The sequence below is a fragment of the Bos indicus genome, chromosome X (assembly GCF_029378745.1).
Source record: "Bos indicus isolate NIAB-ARS_2022 breed Sahiwal x Tharparkar chromosome X, NIAB-ARS_B.indTharparkar_mat_pri_1.0, whole genome shotgun sequence".
NCBI lineage: Eukaryota > Metazoa > Chordata > Mammalia > Artiodactyla > Bovidae > Bos > Bos indicus.
In genome coordinates, this window is record NC_091789.1 from 138,575,454 (window position 1) to 138,602,369 (window position 26,916).

The 26,916-nt window shown below is 38.8% G+C and overlaps 1 protein-coding gene across 3 annotated transcripts in view; it reads right to left on the reverse strand.

The window, feature by feature from the left end:
- The window catches only part of MOSPD2 (motile sperm domain containing 2), an 84,520-nt gene that overhangs the window by 30,543 nt on the left and 27,061 nt on the right, over positions 1-26,916 (reverse strand). For all 3 annotated transcript variants that reach the window (XR_011565272.1, XM_070784157.1, XM_070784156.1), the window contains exons 7-8: positions 26,223-26,261; positions 15,981-16,105 (exon numbers count right to left, since the gene is read on the reverse strand). Coding sequence is in view for 2 of the 3 variants with exons in the window: in XM_070784157.1 (XP_070640258.1) it covers positions 15,981-16,105; positions 26,223-26,261 (164 nt within the window). In the remaining variant the exon portion in view is untranslated. The remainder of the gene's footprint in view (positions 1-15,980; positions 16,106-26,222; positions 26,262-26,916) is intronic.

Below are 26,916 nucleotides of genomic sequence, written 5' to 3' on the forward strand. Positions count from 1 at the left end.
TAGCTTTGACTAGACGGACTAGATGGACCTTTGTTGATAAAGTAATGTTTCTGCTTTTGAATATGCTGTCTAGGTCAGTTGCTGCTGCTGCTAAGGCGCTTCAGTTGTGTCCGACTCTGTGTGACCCCATAGACGGCAGCCCACCAGGCTCCCCTGTCCCTGGGATTCTCCAGGCAAGAACACTGGAGTGGGTTGCCATTTCCTTCTCCAATGCATGAAAGTGAAAAGTGAAAGTGAAGTTGCTCAGTTGTGTCCGACTCTTCGCGACCCCATGGACTGCAGCCCACCAGGCTCCTCCGTCTGTGGGACTTTCCAGGCAAGAGTACTGGAGTGAGGTGCCATCACCTTAGGTTCTGATAATAATGCCACAGGAGGGTAGGCTCTGGTTAACTGGTTTCCCCTGATGGCAGAACTGAGTCCTCTGGTGTATTTATTTCAAAATGGCTCTTCTTCCAGTTCCCCCTGCAGGAAGTTTTAGGAGATTTTTCCCTAGTATTTACTGAAGAAATCCGGTGGAGCTCCTGGAGGTAAATGTCATAGTGTTGTGGAGGCCCTCCTGTTACTGGATCCCTTGGAGTTGTTAACTCTGAGAATTTTCCAGTGAGCCTCCAGCAATCGATCAATTGCCATTTAGGTTTTTAACTCCTGCAGTGAGTCTCCACTCTGGAAAACCTAGACTCCCTACATAGACTTGACTGTCTCTCTAAGTAGTCTGCCTTGTGTCTACCCCTGTCTCATGAATTCAAGAAGAGCTGTTGCTGTCATCACTCTCTTCAGCTTTTTACTTTTAGGACAGGTAGCAACTTCCAAGCATCTAATGTGCAAAACCAGAAACTGGAACTCTCTGTCCACTTTCTAAAAGGAAAGTATTCTGGATTTCTATGTCACCTTTCATGCTCTTTGTCATACTGAAATTTGGATAGCAGGCTATTTCTCCAGATAATCAATGAGAGGCAGAGCAGCAATTTTACTCCTCAACACCTAGGCTCAGAGGAGCAGAAAAAGGAAAACTGTGAGATAGTAAGTTGAGAGTTGAGTCCAGTTGCTCAGTATTACTCAGCCATTAAAAATAAGGAAATTATGCCATTTGCAGAAGTATGGATGGACCTGGGATGATCATACTAAGTGAAGTCAGTCAGAGAAAGATAAATATCATATGATATCATTTATATGCAAAATCTAAAAAAAAAAGATACAATTGAATTTATTTACAAAACAGAAACAAGCTCATAGACTTAGAAATCAAACTTATAGTAACAAAAGGGAAAAGATGGGAGGGGAAGAATAAATTGGAAGTTTGGGACTGACATATACACACTGCTGTATTTAAAATAAATAAAGGGGAGGGGACATATGTACACCTAGGCTGATTCATGTTGATGTTTGACAGAAAACAACAAAATTCTGTAAAGCAATTATCCTTTAATTAAATAATAAATAAATTTAATAAAATAAAATAAATAATGAACAAAGATCTACTGTATAGCACAGGGAACTCTACTCAATATTCTGTAATAATCTAAATAGGAAAATAACTTGAAGAATCAGTTCAGTTCAGTCGCTCAGTCGTGTCCGACTCTTTGTGACCCCATGAATCGCAGCACGCCAGGCCTCCCTGTCCATCACCAGCTCCTGGAGTTCACCCAGACTCACGTCCATCGAGTCAGTGATGCCATCCAGCCATCTCATCCTCTGTCATCCCCTTCTCCTCCTGCCCCCAATCCCTCCCAGCATCAGAGTCTTTTCCAATGAGTCAACTCTTCGCATGAGGTGGCCAAAATACTGGAGTTTCAGCTTTAGCATCATTCCTTCCAAAGAAATCCCAGGGCTGATCTCCTTCAGAATGGACTGGTTGGATCTCCTTGCAGTCCAAGGGACTCTCAAGAGTCTTCTCCAACACCACAGTTCAAAAGCATCAATTCTTCGGCACTCAGCTTTCTTCACAGTCCAACTCTCACATCCATACATGACCACTGGAAAAACCATAGCCTTGACTAGATGGACTTTTGTTGGCAAAGTAATGTCTCTGCTTTTGAATATGCTATCTAGGTTGGTCATAACTTTCCTTCCAAGGAGTAAACGTCTTTTAATTTCATGGCTACAGTCACCATCTGCAGTCATTTTGGAGCCCCCAAAAATAAAGTCTGACACTGTTTCCACTGTTTACCCATCTATTTCCCATGAAGTAATGGGACCAGATGCCATGATCTTCGTTTTCTGAATGTTGAGCTTTAAGCCAACTTTTTCACTCTCCTCTTTTGAATAGATGTATGTATCTGTATAATTGAATCACTTTGTTGTATACCTGAACTGTGGCTCAGTGGAAGAGAATCCGCCTCTAATGCAGGAGATCCAGGTTTGATCCCTGGGTTGGGAAGATCCCCTGGAGAAGGGAATGGCAACCCACTCCAGTATTCTTGCCTGGAGAATCCCATGGACAGAGAAGCCTGGTGGGCTACAGTCCATGGGGTCGCAAAAGAGTCAGATATGACTTAGCTACTAAACAACAAGAACTACTCTCTAATTTGCAGGACGTGGTGGGGGGCAGTAGTTTAGGGCTTCCCTGGTAGCTCAGCTGGTTAAGAATCTGCCTGCAATGCAGGAGACCCCAGTTTGATTCCTGGGTCAGGAAAATCCATTGGAGAAGGGATAGGCTACCCACTCTAGTATTCTTTGGCTTCCCTTGTGGCTCAGCTGGTAAAGAATCCGCTTTCAATGAGAGAGACCTGGGTTCAATCCCTGGGTTGGGAAGATCTCCTGGAGAAGGGAAAGGCTACCCACTCCAGTATTCTGGCCTGGAGAATTCCATGGACTGTATAGTCCATGGGGTCGCAAAGAGTCAGACACAACTGAGCAACTTTCATTTTCACTCTCAATAAGCACTGTAAATCAACTATACGCCAATAGAAAATAAACAATAAAGGGAAACATTTCTGAATGGCAACATAAACAAAACCCAACCAATAAATCAACCAACCACAAATTAAAAAAAAAAAAACTTAAAAAACAAAGCATGTTTTAAAAGTCCGTAACTGTGAAAATATGTATTACATATAATAGAAACAAAAACCACTTTTTCTTAATACAGAAAAATCAACAAGAGTAACATCTCAACAAAATAAGGAATAAAGGAATGATGGAGAGTTCATAGAAAAAATAGATTGTGTTTTAAACCATTAAAAAATGCTCAACATCACTTACAATAAAAAAATGCAAATTCAAACCATAGTTAAGTATTTTTCACCTGAGACTGACAAAGATTAAAATAAGGAAAATAGGTGGTGTTGGCAAGGATGTGATTCAAGCATTCTCACACATTAAATAGGCACAATCTCTTTACAGGGAAATTGGTAACAGGTATCACAAATGAGCTATTGAAGTTTAAACTAAATGTAACGACTGACCTAATGATTTCAACTCAAGGAGTTTATCTTCTACAGATACTGCTGCTTCCATGTATTAAGAACTCGTTATAAGAATATTCACTGAATCAGTGTTAGTAATGGTAAAAGATTAGAAAATTAATGGTATTTAAAAGAGAACATAATAATAATACATCATTAGATCCACACAATGGAATATTCTGCAATGGATTAAAGAATCTATTAGATCTCTAGCAATCAACATGGTATGACCTAAAAATAAATGATATAAAAAAAACCACAACAGAATAATATACTACATAGCATATAATGACTACATTAAAAAACAACAACAATGGACTGAGTATTTCTAGAAGAAGAAAAAACTCTGAAACAGTGATTGCTTGGGGGAATTGGAGTGGCAGTGATTTGGAAAAGGAGACATACTTTTAATTTTCATTGTGCTGTTGTAATTTTCAGTCTTTCATATTATTTCCTTTATTTAAGGAAGTGTGTATGTATTTAGGGGAAAAGTGTACTTTAATGAACAGTAGTCCTATTACTTTTATAACTGCAATTCTGAGGAAATAAATCTCCAACAACAGAGAAGGGAAATAAAATATCTTTTTCTACCCATAAAAATAAAATTAATCGCATGTAGTAAAAACTAGTTTTAAGAAACAACTGTATTGGCAAATTATTTAACAGAACAAACCAATCAAATAGTTATTTTAACCAAGGGTAGTATCTGAAATGAAACATACTTTTTGAAATGAACCATACTTTGTTTTTCTAGGTTTAAAAGTGAAATATAAAGCCTCAGTACAGGAAAGCAGGAAACATGAAGTTTAAAATAGTGCTTCGGGGGGAGGAGTCAAGATGGCAGAGTAGGAGGACATGGAGCTCACCTCTTCCCACAAATACATCAAGAATACACCTACAATTGGAACAATTTTCAGAGTACATGCTGAACACTAGAAGAGGACTTTGGGCAGCTGAAAGGACAACAAAGATCTCTGCATAACCAGGGAGAATGAAAGAAAGAAAGAACAGGAAGCTGAATGGGATCTTGCACCCCAAGGAGGGAGGTGCAAGAGAAGAGAGGGTCCTGTACCTGGGGAAGCCCCCTCATTGGCAGGGCTATTACCTGGGACAGAAGAGGAGTTAGAGAACACAGCAACCAGTCTGTGGCAGGCAGGACAGAGTGAGACCTCCACGGGTGGTCCATGCCACAACCCTGTGCACCCCAGCCTGAGATGTGTTTGCAGATGCAAACAGGCTGGATGCTGGAACGTTGGGTCTGGAGAGAGCAGGCCTGGGGAAAGCCTGCTGCCCGTGGTGACGAGAAAGCCTGAAGGGATAGGAGGGTGGAGCTCTACAACCAGGAATATTTGTGGAAGAAGCCTGGGATGCCATAGAAGCAAAGTGCCATTGTTCAGAGGCATGTAAAGGGTGAGGCTGTCACTGCAGGCTCTTTCAACATGTGTTGATCTTTGCCTTGGTGGACTCCAGGAGGGGCTACCTCCCTGGTGGTCCACATACCCTGACCACTGCCCCAGCAGTCTACTGCCTGAGCAGGCTCCACAGGGCTGGGGGAAGACAGATCCTTCGCTCTTGGAGAGTACACACAGGTCTCAAAAACTGGGCCCCAGGGCAAAGCAATGATTCCATAAGAGTCTAGACCTACTTATGGGTCTTGGATAGTCTCCTGGTGAGGTGCAAGTTGGCTGTGGCTCCCTATGGAGACAAGAATACTGGTGGCAGAGGCCTCAGGGAATATTGATGGGTATGAGCTTTCCCAGAGGGAGGTCTCCATTTTGGCACCAAGACCTGGCCTTATCCAACAGTCTGCAGGTTCCAGAGTTGAAATACTTCAGGCCAAACAATCAACAAGACAGGAACACAGCGCCACCCAGCATCAGACAGGCTGCCTCAAGTCATACTGAGCTCAAGTGAAGTTAAGTGAAAGTCGCTCAGTCATGTCCAACTCTTTGTGACCCCATGGACTATACAGTCCATGGAATTCTCCAGGCCAGAATACTGGAGTGGGTAGCCATTCCCTTCTCCAGGGGATCTTCCCAACCCAGGGATTGAACCCAGGTCTCCCACATTGAAAGCAGATTCTTTACCAGCTGAGCCACACAGGAAGCCAAAGAATACTAGAGTGGGTAGCCTATCCCTTCTCCAATGGATCTTCCCGACCCAAGAATCAAACTGGGGTCTCCTGCACTGCAGGCAGATTCTTAACCAGCTGAGCTACCAGGGAAGCCCTTACTGAGCTCAAAGACGCCTCTAAACACACCCCTTGACATGGCCCCACCCACTGAGGGCAGGCACCAGAAACAAGAAGAACTAGGATCCTGCAGCCCGCACAAACACGACAAGCACAGAAGGTTAGACAAAGTAAGATGACACAGAAATATGTTTCAGATGAAGGAACAATGTAAAAACCCACAAGAACAACTAAATGAAGAGGAAATAGGCAATCAAGCTGAAAAAGAATTCAGAGTAATGATAGTAAAGATGATCCAAAATCTTGGGAAAAGAATGGAGGCACAGACCGAGAGGATATAAGAAATGTTTAACAAAGAGATAAAAGATTAAGAGAATGAAGAATTAGAGATAAAGAATTCAATAACTGGGACCTCCCTAATGGTGCAGTGGATAGGAATCCACCTGCCAATGGAGACAATATGAGTTCAATCCCTGGTTGGGGAAGATTCCACATGCCAGGGAGCAGCTAAGCCCATGTGCCAAAACTACTGAAGCTGGTGCACTCTAGAGGCTGCGAGCAACAAGTACTGAGCCTATGTGCCACAACTACCGAAGCCTGTGTGCCTAGAGCCTGTGTTTTGTAACAAGAGAAGCCACCATGATGAGAAGCCCATGTACTGCAATTAAGAGTAGCTCCCCCTTACTGCAACTAGAGAAATCCCACACAGAGCAACAAAGATTCAGTGCAGCCAAAAATAAATCATAATTTTAAAAAATCTAAAAATCAAAAAACACAATACAAATTAAAAATATACTAGAAGGAATTAATAGCAGAATAACTAAGGCAGAGAATGAATAAATGAACTGGAAGACAGAGTGGTGGAAATCACAGCTGCAGAACAAACAAAAATAGAATGAAAACGATAAGAAATGAGAAAGAAAGAGGGAAGGGCCTGAGGAACTATTTGAAGAGATTACAGCCGAAATTTCCCTTGAAAAAGGAATCAGTCACCCAAGAGCACGAAGTGTAGACAGTCCCTGGCAGGATAAATCCAAGGAGGAACACCCTGAGATACATATTAATCAAACTGACAAAAATTAAAATACAGAGGAAAAAACATTGAAAGCAACAAGGGAAAAGCAATAAATAACATACAAGGGAATTCCCATAAAGTTATCCACTGATTTTTCAGCAGAAACTCTGCAGGCCAGAAGAGACTAGCATGATATATTCAAACTGACAAAAGGGAGAAAATCTCCAACCAAAAACATTCTAACCAGCAAGGCTCTTGTTCAGACTCCACAAAGAAATGAAAAGCATTACAGACAAGCAAAAGCTAAGTGAATTCAGCATCACCAGACCAGCTTTGCAACAAATGCTAAAGATACTTCTTTAGGTGTTAAAAAAAAAAAAAAGGCCACACCTAGAAATATGAAAATCTACATGGGAAAGCTTACCAGTAAACATACAGTAAAAGTAGGAAATCATCCACACACAAATATGGTATCAAAACCGGCAATTGTGAGGAGAGTACAAATGCAGAAAATGGGCAATGCATTTGAAATTAAGTGAACAGCAACTTAAAACAATGTTGTGTATATATATATATATATATATATACACACACACACATATAGATAGATAGCTATATCAAAACCTTATGGGAAGAATTCCCTGGTGGTGTGGTAGATAAAAATCTGCATGCCAATGCAGGAAACACAGGTTCAATCCCCAGCCCAGGAAGATTCCATATGCCTCTGGCAACTAATGCCCATGTTCCACAACCACTCTGTGCTCTAGAGCCCATGAGCTGTAACTATTGAGCCCACAAGCCTCAACTACTGAAGCCTGTGCACTCTAGAGCCCATGCTCTGCAATGAGAAGCCACGGCAATGAGAAGCCTGCACACTGAAACTACAGAGTAGCCCACACTCTCTGCAACTAGAGAAAGCCTGTGCACAGCAATGAAGACCCAGAGCAATCAAAATTAAATAATATTAAAGAAATGTTATGGGAAATGTGAACCAGAAAACTATAACAGATACACAAACAAAATAAAAAGCAATACAAACACTAAATCATGAGAAGAGAACAAAAAAGGAAGGAAAAAGACTTACAAAAACAACTTCAAAAGAATTTTAAAAAGTGGCAATAAGAATATACATATCAATAATTACCTTAAATGTAAATAGGTTAAATGCTCCAACTAAAAAACACAAACTGTCTGAATGGATACAAAAATAAGACTCATATATATGCTGTCTATAAGAGACCCATTTCAGACCTAGGAACACATACAGACTGAAAGTGAGAGGATGGAAAAAGATATTCTATGCAAATAGAAATGAAAAGAAAGCTGGAGTGGCAATACTCATATCAGACAAAACAGACTTTAAAGACTGTTATAAAAGACAAAGACACTACATAATGATCAAGGGATCAATCCAAGAAGATATAACAGTATAAATATATATGCACTCAACACAGAGACCCTCAATATACAAGGCAAATGCTAAGGGAAATCAACAGTAACACAATAGTGGGAGACTTTACCCTTCACTGTTCACCTGAACTATCACAATATTGTTAGTTGGCTGCTGCTGCTGCTAAGTTGCTTCAGCCGTGTCCGACTCTGTGCGACCCCATAGACAGCAGCCCACCAGGCTCCCCTGTCCCTGGGATTCTCCAGGCAAGAACACTGGAGTGGGTTGCCATTTCCTTCTCCATTAGTTGGCTATATCCCAGTAAAAAATAAAAAGTTTAACAAAAAATAGAGAATAAACAAATAAACAGAAAATAATGGGGGACTTTACATCCCACTTCCACCAATGGACAAATAATCTAGACAGAAATTCAATAAGGAACATAGGCCTTAAATGACTCATTAGACCAGATAAACCCAACTGATACTTACATAACACTCTATCTAAAAGCAGCAGAATACACTTTCTTCTCGAGTGTACATGAAACATTCTCTAGAATACATCACATCTTGGGCCACAAATCAAGCCTTGGTAAATTTAAGAAATCTGAAATCATATGAAGCATCTTTTCTGACCACAACACTGTAAGATTAGAATTAAATTACATGTAATAACTGTAAAGAAAAAAAAACACACACAATCACGTGAAGGCTAAACAATATGTTACTAAACCAATGGATCACTGAAGAAATCAAAGAGCGAATTAAAAAATACCTAGAGACTAATGACTCAGACACGACTGAGCGCCTTCACTTTCACTTTTCACTTTCACGCACTGGAGAAGGAAATGGCAACCCACTCCAGTGTTCTTGCCTGGAGAATCCCAGGGACAGGGGAGCCTGGTGGGCTGCCGTCCATGGGGTCACACAGGGTCGGACACAACTGAAGCGACGCAGCAGAAGCAGCAGCAGAGACTAATGACAATGAAAACATGACAATCTAAAACCTGTGCAAACCAACAAAAGCAATTCTAAGAGGGAAGTTTATAGCAATATGATGTTACCACAGAAAACAAGAAAAATTTCAAATAAACAACCTAAACTTACACCTAAAGCAACTAGAGAAAGAGGAACAAACAAAACCCAAAGTTAGCATAAGGAAAGAAATCATAAAGATCAGAGTTGAAATAAATGAAATGGAGACAAAACAATAGAAAAGATGAATGAAACTAAAAGCAAAAGAGACACTGATGTATAGAACAGTCTTTTGGACTCTGCTGGAGAGGGAGAGGGTGGGAAGATTTGGGAGAATGGCATTGAAACATGTATAATATCATGTATGAAACGAGTTGCCAGTCCAGGTTCGATGCACGATACTGGATGCTTGGGGCTGGTGCACTGGGACGACCCAGAGGGATGGTATGGGAGGGAGGAGGGAGGAGGGTTCAGGATGGGGAACACATGTATACCTGTGGCGGATTCATTTCGATATTTGGCAAAACTAATACAATACTGTAAAGTTTAAAAATAAAATAAAATTAAAAAAAATAAAAAATAAAAAAAAAAAGAAATAAAAGCTGGGTCTTTGAAAAGATACACAAAATTGATAAACTTTTAGCCAGACTCATCATGAAAAAAAGGGAGGGCTCAAATCAGTACAATTACAAATGAAAAAGAAATTACTATAAGCACCACAGAAATACAAAGGATCATGAGAGACTACTACTACACTACTACAAGTGCCAATAAAACAGACAATCTAGAAGAAATGGACAAATTCTTAGAAAGGCACAACCTTCCAAGACTGAACCAGGACAAACTAGAAAATGTGAACAGACCAATAACAAGTGATATTGAAACTGTGATTTTAAAAACGCTCAACAAAGTCCAGGACCACATGACTTCAAAGGTGAATTATATCTCACATTTAGAGAAGAGTTATCACCTATTTTTCTGAAACTGCTGCAGAGGAAGGAAAACTCTCAAACACCTTCTAAAAGGTTTTCATCACTCTGGTATCAAAATCAGACAAAGCACAAAAAAAGAAAATTATAGGTCAATATCACAGATAAACAGACGCAAAAATCCTCAACAAAATACTAGCAAACTAAATCCAACAATACATCATGATCAAGTGGGATTTATCCCAGGGATGCAAGGATTCTTCAATGCAAGCCAATTAATTAGTGTTATATGCCATATTAACAAACAGAAGAATAAAAACCAAATAATTATCTTTGTAGATGCAGAAAAGGTTTTTGACAACATCATGCATATTGATATTACTTTAAATGTAAATAGATTAAATGCACCAACCAAAAGACATAGACTGGCTGGGTGGATGAAAACATGTGCATGTACGCACTTCTACTTACCACATCACTCTGCTTGACCACCCCCCCCAAATTGTATGTAATTATTTTATATTGTTAAGTTAATCATGTTCCCATTATGGCTTGCAATTGTAATTAACTTTTATTTTTTGTCTGGCTATTGACTGTGAAAACTGATAAACATCTTTTACTTTTGTGATTGTATTAGTCACTTAATACCACTATATCATGATTGGTACAGAAAAATAATAGACCTCTATATCACCAAAACTCAGGAGCAGTTCTCCTGGGTTCCTTTACCCTACTGCTCTCCACCTGGGTGCCCTTTCCCAATAAAATCTCTTGCTTTGTCAGCACATGTGTCTCCTTGGACAATTCATTTCTGAGTGTTAGACAAGAGCCCAGTTTTGGGCCCTGGAAGGGGTCCGCCTTCCTGCAACAAATGGCGACTCTGGTGGGATTCTTCTTCGCTGAGACTGACATCCTGACCACTCGGGGTACTCAGGGGCCAGCTTGCCTGCCAATGGACCAGACCTAGCGGCCGCAACTGGAACCCTTTTGTCCCTGGTCTCCTCCTGACATGGACAACTGGCCAGAGTGCCCCGACCAGGTAAGGAACAAGAGACTTTACTGACTTCTCTCCCCTTCCCTCTCTTTTTCCTTTCCTTAACCCTTCCTATCCTTCCCCGTTTTTCTAATCCCCCGGTCCTGGATGCAGGAATCTGGTCGAAGGGCCCTCAGCCTGAACTGAGGATAGGAGACTGATCACCTCCTCTTGGCAGAGAACTCGAATTCTGGTTCTGATTTCTGGTAGGGCCGAGTTCCAGTCCTCCCTTCTCTAGAGGCCCTGGGAAAAGTCCCATAATGCCTGGGTATCTGTAGGTGGCAGGAGACGTCTGTAAGGCCACCCCTTTCGCCCCCGTCTTCCGCCTCCTCCCCCTTCTTCTTTCAACCTGGCTTCCTTTCCTCCCTTTGAAATCTTTGATGTTAGTATTCTTGTATTTAAGGGCTTCCCTGGTGGCGCAGAGGTTAAAGCATCTGCCTGCAATGTGGGAGACCTGGGTTCCATCCCTGGGTCAGGAAGATCCCCTGGAGAAGGAAATGGCAACCCACTCCAGTATTCTTGCCTGGAGAATCCCATGGACAGAGGAGCTTGGTGGGCTACTGTCCATGGGTCGCAAGGAGTCAGACACGACTGAGCGACTTTCACTTCACCTTCACTTCACATATCACCAAAACTAGGATCTAACAGAAAAAACTTGTAATCACTTTTTAAAATCCAGATGCATATCAGAATTATCTTGAAACTTTTTGAAAAATACAAATGCTCAGGTATTTCTTTTTCTCTCCAGAGCTCCAGATATGTTTCTAATGAGCAGTCATGTTTAAGAACAACTTGACTATATGATCTTTTAGTTTTATCTAGTATATTTCACTTTTTCTATTTCATATTCAGGGCTCCCATTTCATTTAGTATATGTTCTCTAATTTTTTGATCTCTTTTTTTTATATACTCTTTCTCAAGCCTTTATCAAGTGTAGTAGAAAAACTTTAGTATACACATATGTAAATGTATAATATATATATATATATATTTTAGAAAACTTATGAATTTTTGCCTAAAATATTATGATATTTTGGTTAATCAATGAATATAGTAAAGTTGCAGGATATAAAATCAACACACAGAAATCCCTTGCATTCCTATACACTAATAATGAGAAAATAGAAAGAGAAATTAAGAAAACAATTCCATTCACCATTGCAATGAAAAGAATAAAATACTTAGGAATATATCTACCTAAAGAAACAAAAGACCTATATATATAAAACTATAAAACACTGGTGAAAGAAATCAAAGAGGACACTAATAGATGGAGAAATATACTGTGTTCATGGATTGGAAGAATCAATATAGTGAAAATGAATATACTACCCAGAGCAATCTATAGATTCAATGCAATTCCTATCAAGCTACCAACAGTATTTTTCACAGAGCTAGAACAAATAATTTCACAATTTGTATGGAAATACAAAAAACCTCGAATAGCCAAAGCAATCTTGGGAAAGAAGAATGGAACTAGAGGGATCAACCTGCCTGACTTCAGGCTCTATTACAAAGCCACAGTCATCAAGACAGTATGGTACTGGCACAAAGACAGAAATATAGATCAATGGAACAAAACAGAAAGCCCAGAGATAAATCCATGCACCTATGGACACCTTATCTTTGACAAAGGAGGCAAGAATATACAATGGATTAAAGACAATCTCTTTAACAAGTGGTGCTGGGAAATCTGGTCAACCACTTGTAAAAGAACGAAACTAGAACACTTTCTAACACCATACACAAAAATAAACTCAAAATGGATTAAAGATCTAAACGTAAGACCAGAAACTATAAAACTCCTAGAGGAGAACATAGGCAAAACACTCTCTGACATACATCACAGCAGGATCCTCTATGACACACCTCCCAGAATATTGGAAATAAAAGCAAAAGTAAACAAATGGGACCTAATTAAACTTAAAAGCTTTTGCACAACAATGGAAACTATAAGCAAGGTGAAAAGACAGCCTTCAGAATGGGAGAAAATAATAGCAAATGAAGCAACTGACAAAGAATTAATCTCAAAAATATACAGGCAACTCCTGCAGCTCAATTCCAGAAAAATAAACGACCCAAACAAAAAATGGGCCAAAGAACTAAACAGACATTTCTCCAAAGAAGCCATACAACAAACATGAAAAGATGCTCAACATCACTCATTATCAGAGAAATGCAAATCTAAACCACAATGAGGTACCATTTCATGCCAGTCAGAATGGCTGCTATCCAAAAGTCTACAAGCAAAAAATGCTGGAGAGGGTGTGGAGAAAAGGGAACCCTCTTACACTGTTGGTGGGAATGCAAACTAGTACAGCCACTATGGAGAACAGTGTGGAGATTCCTTAAAAAACTGGAAATAGAACTGCCTTGTGACCCAGAAATCCCACTGCTGGGCATACACACTGAAGAAACCAGAATTGAAAGAGACATGTGTACCCCAATGTTCATCGCAGCACTGTTTATAATAGCCAGGACATGGAAGCAACCTAGATGTCCATCAGCAGACGAATGGATAAGAATGCTGTGGTACATATACATAATGGAGTATTACTCAGCCATTAAAAAGAATACATTTGAATCAGTTCTAATGAGGTAGATGAAACTGGAGCCTATTATACAGAGTGAAGTAAGCCAGAAAGAAAAACACCAATACAGTATACTAATGCATATATATGGAATTTAGAAAGATGGTAACGATAACCCTGTATGTGAGACAGCAAAAGAGACACAGATGTACAGAACAGTCTTCTGGACTCTGTGGGAGAGGGTAAGGGTGGGATCATTTGGGAGAATGGCATTGAAACATGTATATTATCATATGTGAAACCAATCACCGGTCCAGGTTCGATGCATGATATAGGATGCTTGGGGCTGGTGCACTGGGATGACCCAGAGGGATGGGATGGGGAGAGAGGTGGGAGGGGGGTTCATGATGTGGAACACATGTACACCCATGGCGGATTCATGTCAATGTATGGCAAAACCAATACAATATTGTAAAGCAATTAGCCTCCAATTAAAAGACATAAATTTATATTAAAAAATTATGACATTTTGATTCCACCTGTTTGACTTAGTATGACTAGAATGCTAGATTTCTAATTAAAAAATAGATATGCAATAAGCAACAAAGTTTTACTGTATAGCATATGGAACTATAGTCAATATCTTCTAATAACCTATGATAGAAAATAATTTCAAAAATAATATATGTGTATTTGTATAACTGAATCACCTTGCTGTGCACCCAAAATACTATAAGTCAACTATTTAAAATGGCAAAGTTCAACAATGCAAAACTGCAATTACTTTTGCACCAACCTAATAACAACAACCTACTATATAGAACAGGGAACTCAACACTCTGCAATAACCTATATGGGAAAAGAATCTGAAACAGGGTGGATATATGTACAACTGATTCATTCATTTTGATGTACATCTGAAACTGACAATAAAAGTTAAAAAAAAATACAGAAATCAATATTTAGGGGAAGAAAAAGAAACATCTTTGAAACCATCTTTAATGACCATCATTCAGTAACAAGAGACTTTTCATTTGGTTTTTCAGATGTCTAGGAATCAAGATACTCATTACCAGTTTAAAGTTCAGTTTGCCTGAAGAAATAATTGTGCATGTCTCTATATGAAAAAATTTCTATTTTTGTTACCCTCATCCCACCCAATTTCCTTTGCAGTGAGTTGAAGTGTTGTGGAGTTCTCTGTAGGACTACGTCCAGTTGTGACAGTCTGGAAACAGTCTCAGACATAAGGATATAAATATTTTATATCTTTTGAAATAAATTTGAGTCTCAGTTCATAAGTATTATCTAGGGACCTCATACTATTCTTCCTTTCTTTTCTTAAAATCATCCTTAGCTGGTTGCCAAAAGCTGCTGAGAACCTTCTGTATAATATACCACTCTCGTGGAGAGTCAATTTTGATTCAGATACTTTATCCAGTCTTTCATAGGTTCCATATGTATTGTACAAACAAAAGGTTGATAAGTTCCCCCCAAAATTACCAATTCAAGGTTTTTTTCTAATGAAAGAAAACATAGAAAAGGATACACAAAAACTTTTCATTTTGCTACTCCTTTGATTCTAGTTGAATGTAGTTTTGCCAGTGCAAAGCAGATTGCAAAAATCAAATAACTGAAGTATTATCAATCAAATTAACCTAAAGCATACAAAATCCATAGGTTTCACAGTTTATTAAAAAAAAGTCATTATCCAATTATGTTTCATTGCCATGGAGTACTAAAAATTTAACACATAGCTACTTACTTCTGGTCTCTTATTTGTAAGTAGCAAGATCATTTCCAAAAAATATTATAGTATATATTAACTTTTAAATTAAAAACTGTTCAACAGTAAATAACTGAAATCAAACTAAAGAGACAACAAAAGGCAATTAAGTGATTTAGTGTCATCCATTATACAATTTATGGGTCATCTCTAGACAGTAGAATACTATGCAGCCACGAATAAGAATAAGACAGCTTATCACATAATGATTTTGAGTGATTTCTAAGAGATTTTATGAAGCAAAAAGCAGCACACACAACAGTGTATAAATACACTACTTGGTTAAAACCACATTGGGAGGGAAAAAGAATTATATATATATGAATACTATAGTTGTTTATATATTACATATTTAGTATAGTTTTTTTATATAGGTAACACAGATCCCTGGAAATTAAAAAAAAAAAAGAAATTAAACTAGAGAGGAGAACAGGATGGTAGCCACATCAGTACAAAGACTTTTTACTGAATACTTGTTTCTGAATACTTTACTGAGTTATCTTTCAGTTTAAAATCATATAAAAACTTGACCTATTCAAAAATAATTTAACAACTCAAAATTTTTAATTAAAAAATGTCTATAACTCTGGTTGCTGTTTTAGAGTATTTATAATTTTTCTTAGGATGTTTAGATATTGCTTTTCTGTTTCTGTTGAGGAAAGAATACAGCCTCATGCATGTGTCATGACCCAGTCTTATTTTAAAAACAGGTTTTAGGTACTGTACTTACAGTTCCACCCATGTGAGGAGGCAGGTATTCTACACTGACATAGTCTTGGATGTCATTTTTACTCGTAAACTTCAACAAACTCACTGCTTCTGGACCAAGCCAGGTTTTCACAATTTTGAAAGCAGCTGAAGAAAAAGACAATCACTGTATTAAATTCCTTTCATTCTTTCTCGATTTACTTACCGTATGTGCTAATGTAGGTCCTCTGAGATTAATTTGGGCTAAAATATGTTAATATGTATTTTTCCATGGCATGATAGTTATATTCACATTCTCTAACCCCTTACGGCAGAAAGTGAAAAAGAACTAAAGAGTCTCCTGATGAAAGTGAAAGAGGAGAGTGAAAAAGTTGGCTTAAAATTCAACATTCCAAAAACTAAGATCATGACATCTGGTCCCATCACTTTATGGCAGATAGATGGGGAAACAATGCAAACAGTGAGAGACTATTTTTTTGAGCTCCAAAATCACTGCAGATGGTGACTGCAGTCATGAAATTAAAAGATGCTTGCTCCTTGGAAGAAAAGCGATGACCAACTTAGACAGCATATTAAAAAGCAGAGACATTACTTGCTAACAAAGGTCTCTAGTCAAAGCTGTGGTTTTTCCAGTGGTCATGTATGGATGTGAGAATTGGACTATAAAGAAAGCTGAATGCCAAAGAATTGATGTTTTGAACTGTGGTGTTGGAGAAGGCTCTTGAGAGTCCTTTGGACTGCAAGGAGATCCAACCAGTCCATCCTGAAGGAAATCAGTCCTGAATATTCATTGGAAGGACCGATGCTGAAGCTGAAACCCCAATACTTTGGCCACCTGATGCGAAGAACTGACTCATTGGAAAAGACCCTGATGCTGGGAAAGATTGAAGGTGTGAGGAGAAGGGGATGACAGAGGATGAGATGGTTGGATGGAATCACTGACTCAATGGACATGAGTTTGAGCAAGCTCCAGGAGTTGGTGATGGACAGGCAAGCCTGGCATGCTGCAGTCCATGGGGCCGCAAAGTCGGACACGACTGAGCAACTGAACTGAACTGAATCCCTGTAGGCATTTATACTTTAACTGTGCCTTATGGGTTTCAAATGTTCCAGGAAGATTCTGGAGGATTAAATTATCTTGATGTTCATTAACAAACTTTTGGTTTTGGCCTCTGAACAAATCCATCAATGATCCCAACTTCTAAGATTTCCAGACAATGAATCAAACTGCATTGTGATTCACTACTTGTACAATAATATGGGAAGAGTCATTTGCCTTATGCTTCTCTGATAAATCCCCAATCTGAAAAATCTTCTAAAATGGGAAGTCAGGAAGAGAAAGAAAAAGCCCTTCTCTTATGTGTGTGAGCCAGACCCAGACTTTCCACCCTAGACTTTCCACCCTAATCTTAAACTTCTGTGCCTTTCTCCTAAGCCCTGCAGCTTAAGAGTTATGACGATATTATAGAATCTCCAAGAATAAAATTATCAAACACAGCCATTCAGTAACTACAGTTTTGTTCTATCATGCCATTTGGATAAACTTTTTAACCTTCTTTCCATCATGAGTTCCTAAGCACATTTTAATGGAATTAAAAGAGAAATCCTGAATTACATTTGCAAAAGCGTCAATGAAAAAGTCAGGAAATAAAACAGCATGATAATGAACATTAAACAGTAGTTCAAAAAACTGCATTTTTACTTTGGCTAATTATGTTTAAAATTTTCTACATAACATTTACATTTTCATTAATTTCAATTAAAAAAGTCTGAGTTGGCATGTTTGAAGCTAGTACTTGAAAGTAACTGAAGTGCTAAAGCTGATTTTTATAACAGCTTTTATTGAGATAAAATTTACATACCATAAAATTCACTTTTTAAACGTATACTCATCAATGATTTTTCTTTAGTATACTCACAGAGTTGTGGAACTCATCACCACTATCTAATTTTGGAACATTTTCATCACCCAAAAAGAAATCACCACCCATGGGCAATCTCTCATCTTCCTTTCTCCCTGACAACCATTAATCTAGTTTCTGTCTTTATGGATTTGCCCATTTTTATAACTGTGTTTTTATAAATATGAGTTTTTATTTCCTACTAGCTTTGTTCACTCAGCATGTTTTTAAGGATCATCTGTAATGGAGCATGTATCATATTTAATTCCTTTTTATGGCTGAATAATTTTTCATTTTATGGTTATATAACATCTGTTTATTTGCTGTTTATTAGCATTTGTTATTATCAATAACCTCAGATACACAGATGATACCAAGGCAGAAAGTGAAGAAGAACTAAAGAGCCTCTTGATGAAAGTGAAAGAGGAGAGTGAAAAAGTTGGCTTAAAACTCAATATTCAAAAACAAAGATCATGGCATCTGGTCCTGTCACTCCATGGCAAATAGCTGGGAAAACAATGGAAACAGTGACAAACTTTATTTTCTTGGGCTCCAAAATCACTGCAGATGGTGACTGCAGCCATGAAAGTAAAAGCTGCTTGGTCCTTGGAAGAAAAGGTGTAACCAACCTAGACAGCATATTAAAAAGCAGAGAAACATTACTTGCTGACAAAGATTTCTAGTCAAAGCTGTGGTTTTTCCAGTAGTCAAGTATGGATGTGAGAATTGGACTATAAGGAAAGCTGAATGCCGAAGAATTGATGCTTTTGAACTGTGGTGTTGGAGAAGACCCTTGAGTCCCTTGGACTGCAAGGAGATCCAACCAGTCCATCCTGAAGGAAATCAGTCCTGAATATTCATTGGAAGAACTAATGCTGAAGCTGAAACTCAAGTACTTTGGCCACTTGATGTAAAGAATGACTCACTGGAAAAGACCCTGAAGCTGGGAAAGACTGAAGGTGGGAGGAGAAGGCGATGATAGAGGATGAGATGGTTGGATGGCATCACCGACTCGATGGACATGAATGTGAGCAAGATCCAGAAGTTGGTGATGGACAGGGAAGCCTGGCGTGCTGCAGTCCATGGGGTTGCAAAGAGTAAGACACGACTAAGCCACTGAACTGAACATTTGTTTATCCATTCATCAACTGATGAACTTTGGATTATTTCCACTTTTCACTATTATGAATAATGCTACTATGAACCTTTGTGTAGAACTCTTTGTGTAGACACACGTTTTCAATTCTCTGGGACATATACCTAGGAGTGAAATTGCTAGGTCACATGATAACTCTGTATTTAATTTTTTGAGGAATGGCCAACTGTTTTTCCAGTGGCTGTGCTATTTAACATTCTCACTCACAATGTATGAGGGTTCAAAATTCTCCACATCATTATGGACACCTGTTACTTTATTCTGTCTTTTTGATTACAGCCATCCTAGTAAGTGTGAAGTAGTATCTCATTTGGTCTTAATTTGCATTTCTCTAATGATGTTGAGCAGCTTTTATGGGTTTATCACCCATTTGCATATTTTCTTTGGCAAAATAATTAAAATCTTTTGTCCTTTTCACCTGGGCCACTTGTCATTTTATTGTTACATTATAAAAGTTATTTATATATTCTACTCACAAGTCCCTTTTCTGATGTCTGATTTGTAAATATTTTCTTCCATTGTGAGAATTGTCTTTTTACCTTCTTGATGTGTCCTTTAAGGTACAAAAGTTTTCAATATTAACAAAGTACAATATATCTATTCCTTTGTTGCTTGTGCTTTTTTGGGGTTTACCTAAGAAACCACTGTCTACTCCAAGGTCACATTGATTACCCCTATGGTTTTTCTAACAGGTTTATAGTTTTAACTCTGATCCATTTAGAGTTCATTTTGTTAGATAATGGAAGGTAGAGGTCCAACTTCATTCTTTTGAATGCGGATATTCAGTTGTCCCAGTATAATTTGTTTAGAAGGCTAATCTTTCTCCACTTAATTGTCTTGGCACCATTGTTAAGAAATCAATTATAAATGTTAGGATTTATTTCTAGACTCTGAATTCTATTTTACTGATCTTTATTTCTATTATGTTGACACCACAATGTCTTAATGCTTTATAGTGAATTTTAAAATCAAGAGATGGACTTTCCTGGTGGTGCAGTGGATAAGAATCCACCTGCTAATGAAGGGGACACAGGTTCAACTTCTGGCCTGGGAGGATTCCATATGCCATGGAGCAACTGGGCCCGTGTACCGCAGCAACTGAGCCAGTGCTCTAGAGTCTGCAAGCTGAAACTACTGAGCCTGTGCGCCATGATTACTGAAGGCCACTTATCTAGAGCCAGTGTTCCGCAACAAGAGGGGTCACCACAGTGAGAGGCTCATGCACTGCAACTGAAGGGTATCCCGCATTCTCCGCAACTAGAGAAAAGCCCAGACAGCAGTGAAGACCCAGCATAGCCAAAAATTTTAAAAATAAAATTATTTTTAAAAATCATCAGTTAAAAATAGTTTAAAAATTAATAAAATCAAGAGGTGTGAGTTCCTCAATTTCACTGTTCTTACTCAAGACTATTTTTATTACTCTGGGTCTCTTGCATCTCCATATGAATTTAAGGACAAACTTGTCTGAATCTGTTTAAAAAAAAAAAAAAGTGGGGGCAGCAGTTGGGATTCTGACAGAAACTGCACTGAATCTGTAAATCAACTTTGAAGCACTGCCATCTTAGTAATTAATAGGTCTTTTAATCCATGAACAAGACATGAATATTTACCTAGATCTTGAATTCAGTGGTGTTTTATAGTTTTCAGTGTATGAGTCTTCAACTTTTTATTTTAATTTCTAAGTATTTTATTCTTTGTGATGCTATTACAACTGGAGTGATTATATAATATCATTTTGGGTTATTCATTGCTAATGCATAGAAACACAATTGATTTCATGTTTTGACTTTGCATCAGGTCACCTTGCTGAACTTGTTTACTGGTTCTAACAGGCTTCTGTGTATATATGGTTTGTATTTCTTAAAAATTTCCATATAGATATCAGCTGCAAATATGAATAGTATGACTTCTTTTCCAATCTGGATGGTTTTCCTTTTTCTTGCCTAAGTGCCCTGACAATCTAAGTGTTAAGAGCTGACAACTTTATCTGGCTCCTGATCTAAGGGAGCCTGATCTATTCCTTCTTTTACTAAGCATGATGCTAACTGGGGGTTTTCAAAGATGAAGTTTTGCACAGATGTTCTTTATCAGGGTTAGGAAATTCTCTTCTGTGAAGAATTAACTTTACCCAAAGAAAGGTCTGGCCTTTATCCTCAGCTTTCAGAAGTAATCTTCATGTCTGCTGGAGTGTCTTTGTTTGCATATATGCCTTGAGTCACACTGGAACAATATGATTTAGTTTGGGGGCTTTGGGTCACACAGTATCTGTAGACCTCTGGAGAGACTAGAGAGTGAGATGAACCATGTGATAAACTGGTCAGGCCTAAGTAATGGAGCTCCAATAAAAAACTTTGAACGTCAGTGTTTGGGTGAGCTTTCCTGGTTGGCAATACTCTACGAGCATTGTCATGTACTGAGAGTGGGAAAGTAATGCACTTCACATTTGGTACTTTCCTGGATTCTGCCATATGTTTTTCTTCATTGGCTGATTTTAATCTGAATCCTTTCTCAGTAATAAATCATAGCTGAGTATAACACTTTTCAGTGACTTCTGTGAGTGACCGTAATAAACCTAAGGGTGATTTTGGAAACCCCTTTACATTACAGTTGGCATGAGAAGTAAGAGTAGTCTTGTGTGATCTACTGTGATCCCCACTAACTTTTCAGACATTCCAACTCTTTCTGCCTTCTATTCCTAGTTCTTGGGTACTGTTATCAAGAGAGTATAGTGGATTTTCTCAAATGTTTCTTGTGTCTATTAAAATTATCATGTGTTTTTTTTCCCTTTATTAATATGCTGAATACCTGGTTTATTTTCATATGTTGAACCAACTTTGCATTCCTGAAATGAATCCCACTTGATCATAGCATACAATACCTTTCACATGCTTGCTAGATTCAGTTTGTTAATATTTTCTTGAGGGTTGGTTCATTTATATTCATAAGGAATATTAGTCTCTAGTTTTCTTTTCCTGTGATGTGTGATATTAGGGATATAATTGCCTCATAAAATGAGTTGGGACATGTTTTACATTTTCTGGAAGAGTTTCGGAAGAGTTGGTATTGATTCTTCTATATAGGTCTAGTAGAATTTACTAGTGAAGCAAATACCTTGTTCTAACAACCCAAGAGACAACTCTACACAAGGACATCACCAAATGGTCAATACTGAAATCACACTGATTTATATTCTTTTCAGCCAAAGAGGAGAAGCTCTATATAGTCAAGTGAAACAAGACCTGGAACTGCCTGTGGCTCAGATTATGAGCTCCTTATTGCAAAATTCAGACTTCAATTTGAGGAAAGTTGGAGAAGGTGATGGCGCCCCACTCCAGTACTCTTGCCTGTAAAATCCCATGGATGGAGGAGCCTGGTAGGCTGCAGTCCATAGGGTAGCAAAGAGTCAGACACAACTGAGTGACTTCACTTTCACTTTTCACTTTCCTGCATTGGAGAAGGAAATGGCAACCCACTCCAGTGTTCTTGCCTGGAGAATCCCAGGGATGGGGGAGCCTGGTGGGGGCGTCGCACAGAGTCGGGCACGACTGAAGTGACTTAGCAGCAGCAGCAGCAGGGAAAACCACTAGGCCATTCAGGTATGACCTAAGTCAAATTCCTTATGATTATGCAGTGGAGGTAATGAACAGATTTAAGGGATTAGATCTGGTAGCGAGTGCCTGAAGAACTATGGATGGAGGTTAATAACATTGTACAGAAGGCAGTGACCAAAACCATCCCAAAGAAAAAGAAATGCAAGAAGGCCAAATGATCATATGAGGAGGCTTTACAAATAGCTGAGGAAAGAAGAGATGAAGAAGGCAAGGGAGAAAGGGAAAGGTATACCCAACTGAATGCAGAATTCCAGAGAATAGCAAGGAGAAATAAGAAGGCCTTCTTAAATAGACAATACAAAGAAACAGAAGAAAACAATCAACTGGGAAAGACTAGAGACTTTTTCAATAAAACTGGGGATATTAAGGGAACATTTCACGCAAGGATGGACATGGTAAAGGACAGAAACAGTAAGGACCTGACAGAAGCAGAAGAGATTAAGAAGATGTGGCAAGAATACACAGAAGAACTGTACAAAAAAGGTGTTAAAGACCAAGATAACCATGATAGTGTGGTCACTCACCTAGACTCAGACATTCCCACAGTGTGAAGTCAAGTGGGTCTCAGGAAGCACTACTAAGAATAAAGCTAGTGGTGGTGATGGAATTACAGCTTAGCTATCTAAAACAGTAAAAGATGATGCTGTTAAACTGCTGCACTCAATATGTCAAAATCGGGCAAACTCACTGGTGGCCACAGGACTAGAAAAGGTCAGTTTTCATTCCAATCCCAAAGAAAGGCAACACCAAAGAATGTTCAAACTACCATACAACTGTGCTCATTTCATATGCTAGTAAGGTTATGCTCAAAACCCTTCAAGCTAGGATTCAGCAGTACGTGAACCTAGAACTTCCAGATGCACAAGCTGGGTTTAGAAATGGCAACGGAACCAGAGATCAAATTGCCAACATCCACTGATCATAGACAAAGCAAGAAAATTCCAGGAAAACATCTACTTCTGCTTCACCGACTATGCTTTAGCATAGTCACACAATTGTGTGGATCAAAACAAATTGTGGTAAATTCTTAAAGAGATGAGAATATCAGATCACCTCACCTGCCTTCTGAGAAACCTGTAAGCGGGTTAAGAAGTAATAGTTAGAACCAGACATGAAAACAACAGACTGCTTCAAATTGGGAAAGGAGTATAACAAGAATGTATATTGTCACTCTACTTATTTAACTTATATGCAGAGTATATCATGTGAAATGCTGGGCTGGATGAATCACAAGTTGGAATCAAGATTACTGGGAGAAATAGCAACAACCTCAGATATACAGATGATACCACCTTTATGGCAGAAAGCAAAGAGGAACTAAAGAGCCTCTTGATGAGGGTGAAAGAAGAGAGTGAAAAAGCTGGCTTAAAACTCAACATTCAAATGGTTATATTTGACTAATTTAAAATTAAATACTCTGCCAAATAAAAGACTTGTTTTCTAAGTACACAAACAAAAACATTGAACATTTTAAAAGCTAAGACCATGGAATCTGTCCCATCACTTTATGGCAAAAAGAAAGAGAGAAAGTGGAAGCAGTGACAGATTTTATTTTCTTGGGCTCCAAAATCACTGTGGATGGTGACTGCAACCATGAAATTAAAATACACTTGCTCCTTGGAAATAAAGCTATGAGAAACCTATTCAGCATATTGAAAAGGAGAGATATCACTTTGCCAACAGAGGTCCATAGAGTCAGAGATATGGTTTTTCCAGTAGTCATGTATGGATGTGAGAGTTGGACTGTAAAGAAGGCTGAGCGCTGAAGAATTGATGCTTCTGAATTGTGATGCAGGAGAAGACTCTTGAGAGTCCCTTGGACAGCAAGGAGATCAACCCTGAATATTCACTGGAAGGACTGATGCTGAAACTGAAGCTCCAATATTTTGGCCATCTGATGGGAAAAGTCAACTCACTGGAAAAGACCTCGATGGTGGGAAAGATTGAGGGCAGGAGAAAGGGGTGACAGAGGATGAGATGGTTGGATGGCATCAACTCAATGGACATGAGTTTGAGCAAACTCTGGGAGATAGTCAAAGGACAGGGAAGGCTGGCATGCTGCAGTCTATGGGGTCACAAAGAGTTGGACACGACTTAGTGGCTGAAGAACAACAACTAGGGAAGCCATTTTGGGTCTTGGCTATTTTTTATGATCTTTTAAATTAATAATTCAAGTTCTTTTGTTTTAATTATTCAGAATCTTGAGTCCATTTTCATAGTTTGTGTCTTTCTAGGAATTTGTCCATTTCATCAAGGTTACCTAATTTCTTGGCATGCAATTATTCACAATATTCCCTTACAATCCTTTAAATTTCTCTAAGGTCTACAGTGATGTCTCTTCTTTTATTCCTGGCTTTAATAATTTGAGTGGTTTTCTTTTCATTCATCAGTTTAACTAAAGTTTTGTTAATTTTGTTGAACTTTTCAAAGAACCACGTTTTGATTTCATTGCTTTTCTGTACTGCTTTCTATGTAACAACTGACTTTGGCAAACACAAATGAAAATGCACATTCTAAAAATAACATTAAATTTATAACGACACTGAAGCTGGTAAAGAATGTTTTTCAATGGTTTAACTTTGTTTTGTCAAAGAACGTATCATGACTGTTATAAGGATCATGTGACAATAGAGATTTGGATAAGTATTCAGTTCAGTTCAGTCATTCAGTCGTGTCCGACTCTTTGCGACCCCATGAATCGCAGCACGCCAGGCCTCCCTGTCCATCACCAACTCCTGGAGTTCCCTCAGACTCACGGCCATCGAGTCAGTGATGCCATCCAGCCATCTCATCCTCTGTCGTCCCCTTCTCCTCCTGCCCCCAATCCCTCCTAGCATCAGAGTCTTTTCCAATGAGTCAATTCTTCGCACGAGGTGGCCAAAGTACTGGAGTTTCAGCTTTAGCATCATTCCTTCCAAAGAAATCCCAGGGCTGATCTCCTTCAGAATGGACTGGTTGGATTTCTTGCTCAACTCTTGAAGCCCAGAAGAAAACCTAGCCAAGACCTGCATTCTGTGATATAGCTCATGTGAAGGTGACAAACTGAGGCTTCTGGCTACAGTTTTACCTGAATGGTTCAGTATTTAAAAACTGTTTTTAGGCATGACTAAAGGGTGTCCCCTGGAGAAGGCAATGGCACCCCACTCCAGTAATCTTGCCTGGAAAATCCCATGGATGGAGGAGCCTGGTGGGCTGCAGTCCATGAGGTCGCTAAGAGTCGGACACGACTGAGCGACTTCACTTTCACTTTTCACTTTCATGCATTGGAGAAGGAAATGGCAACCCACTCCAGTGTTCTTGCCTGGAGAATCCCAGGGACCGTGGAGCCTGGTGGGCTGCCGTCTATGGGGTCGCACAGAGTCGGACACGACTGAAGCGACTTAGCAAAGGGTGTCCCCAGAGCCTGGGAACAGAATGTTAGCCCAGTTTGCCTAGGAGTAGCCTTTGACTATTCTAGCTCCAGCCTGTTAAAAAGTACACACCAAGCACAATACAAACATTTTTTAAAAAAACAAGTATAGAAATATTGCTAAACTGGGAAGAAAAAAAAAGGAATCAGATATTTTGTATTAGGAAAGTATAAGTAATATACTCACCGTTCATTATCCAAGGCATATCGAAGATCACTATTTTTGCTGAAAGATGGGGAAAAAAAAAAACATCGACTGTAACTCAGTCCTGCAATTGTAGTATCACTTATACCTGACCAAGAAAAAACTAGTGACGTAAATGGAACTAAAAGCTGAGATATATGACTCAGTTTGAATCCCATCAAGTGTGAGTAGTGCTAGAAGTAAACTAACTTCTCACAATGGTGAGGGGTTCGCCTAGGAGGACGGCTTATGTGTAATGAAAAATGCACTATCACTGCCCGCTGGCAAGTACTCTGTTCCTTTATTCATTTATAGCTTTTGTTTTTTGCAGAAAAGTACAAAAAATAGTTAAGTGGGTAAGTGGAGACTATGGATGTGGCATGTGGTATTAGTGCTAAAGTCCACTGAGCCTTAAAATGATTTCAATGTCTAATTTATGGTTTCAATTATAATTTTATAGAGATTATATTGTTAAACCCACTCTTGACAGTTGTCCTCCTCATTTTTAGTAAGTCATGTTTTAAGAAACCAAACTTGTTTCAACTTTTCTTAATATTATCAGCCCTAGGAAGCCTATAATTCCAAAGTACACAGAAATATTAGTTGTATACTTAGATGAAGATATTAAACAGCTCTATTAACAATTGTGACAAAGAATCAGAACTCACAAAGGGGACTTTTGATATAAAATTCATTC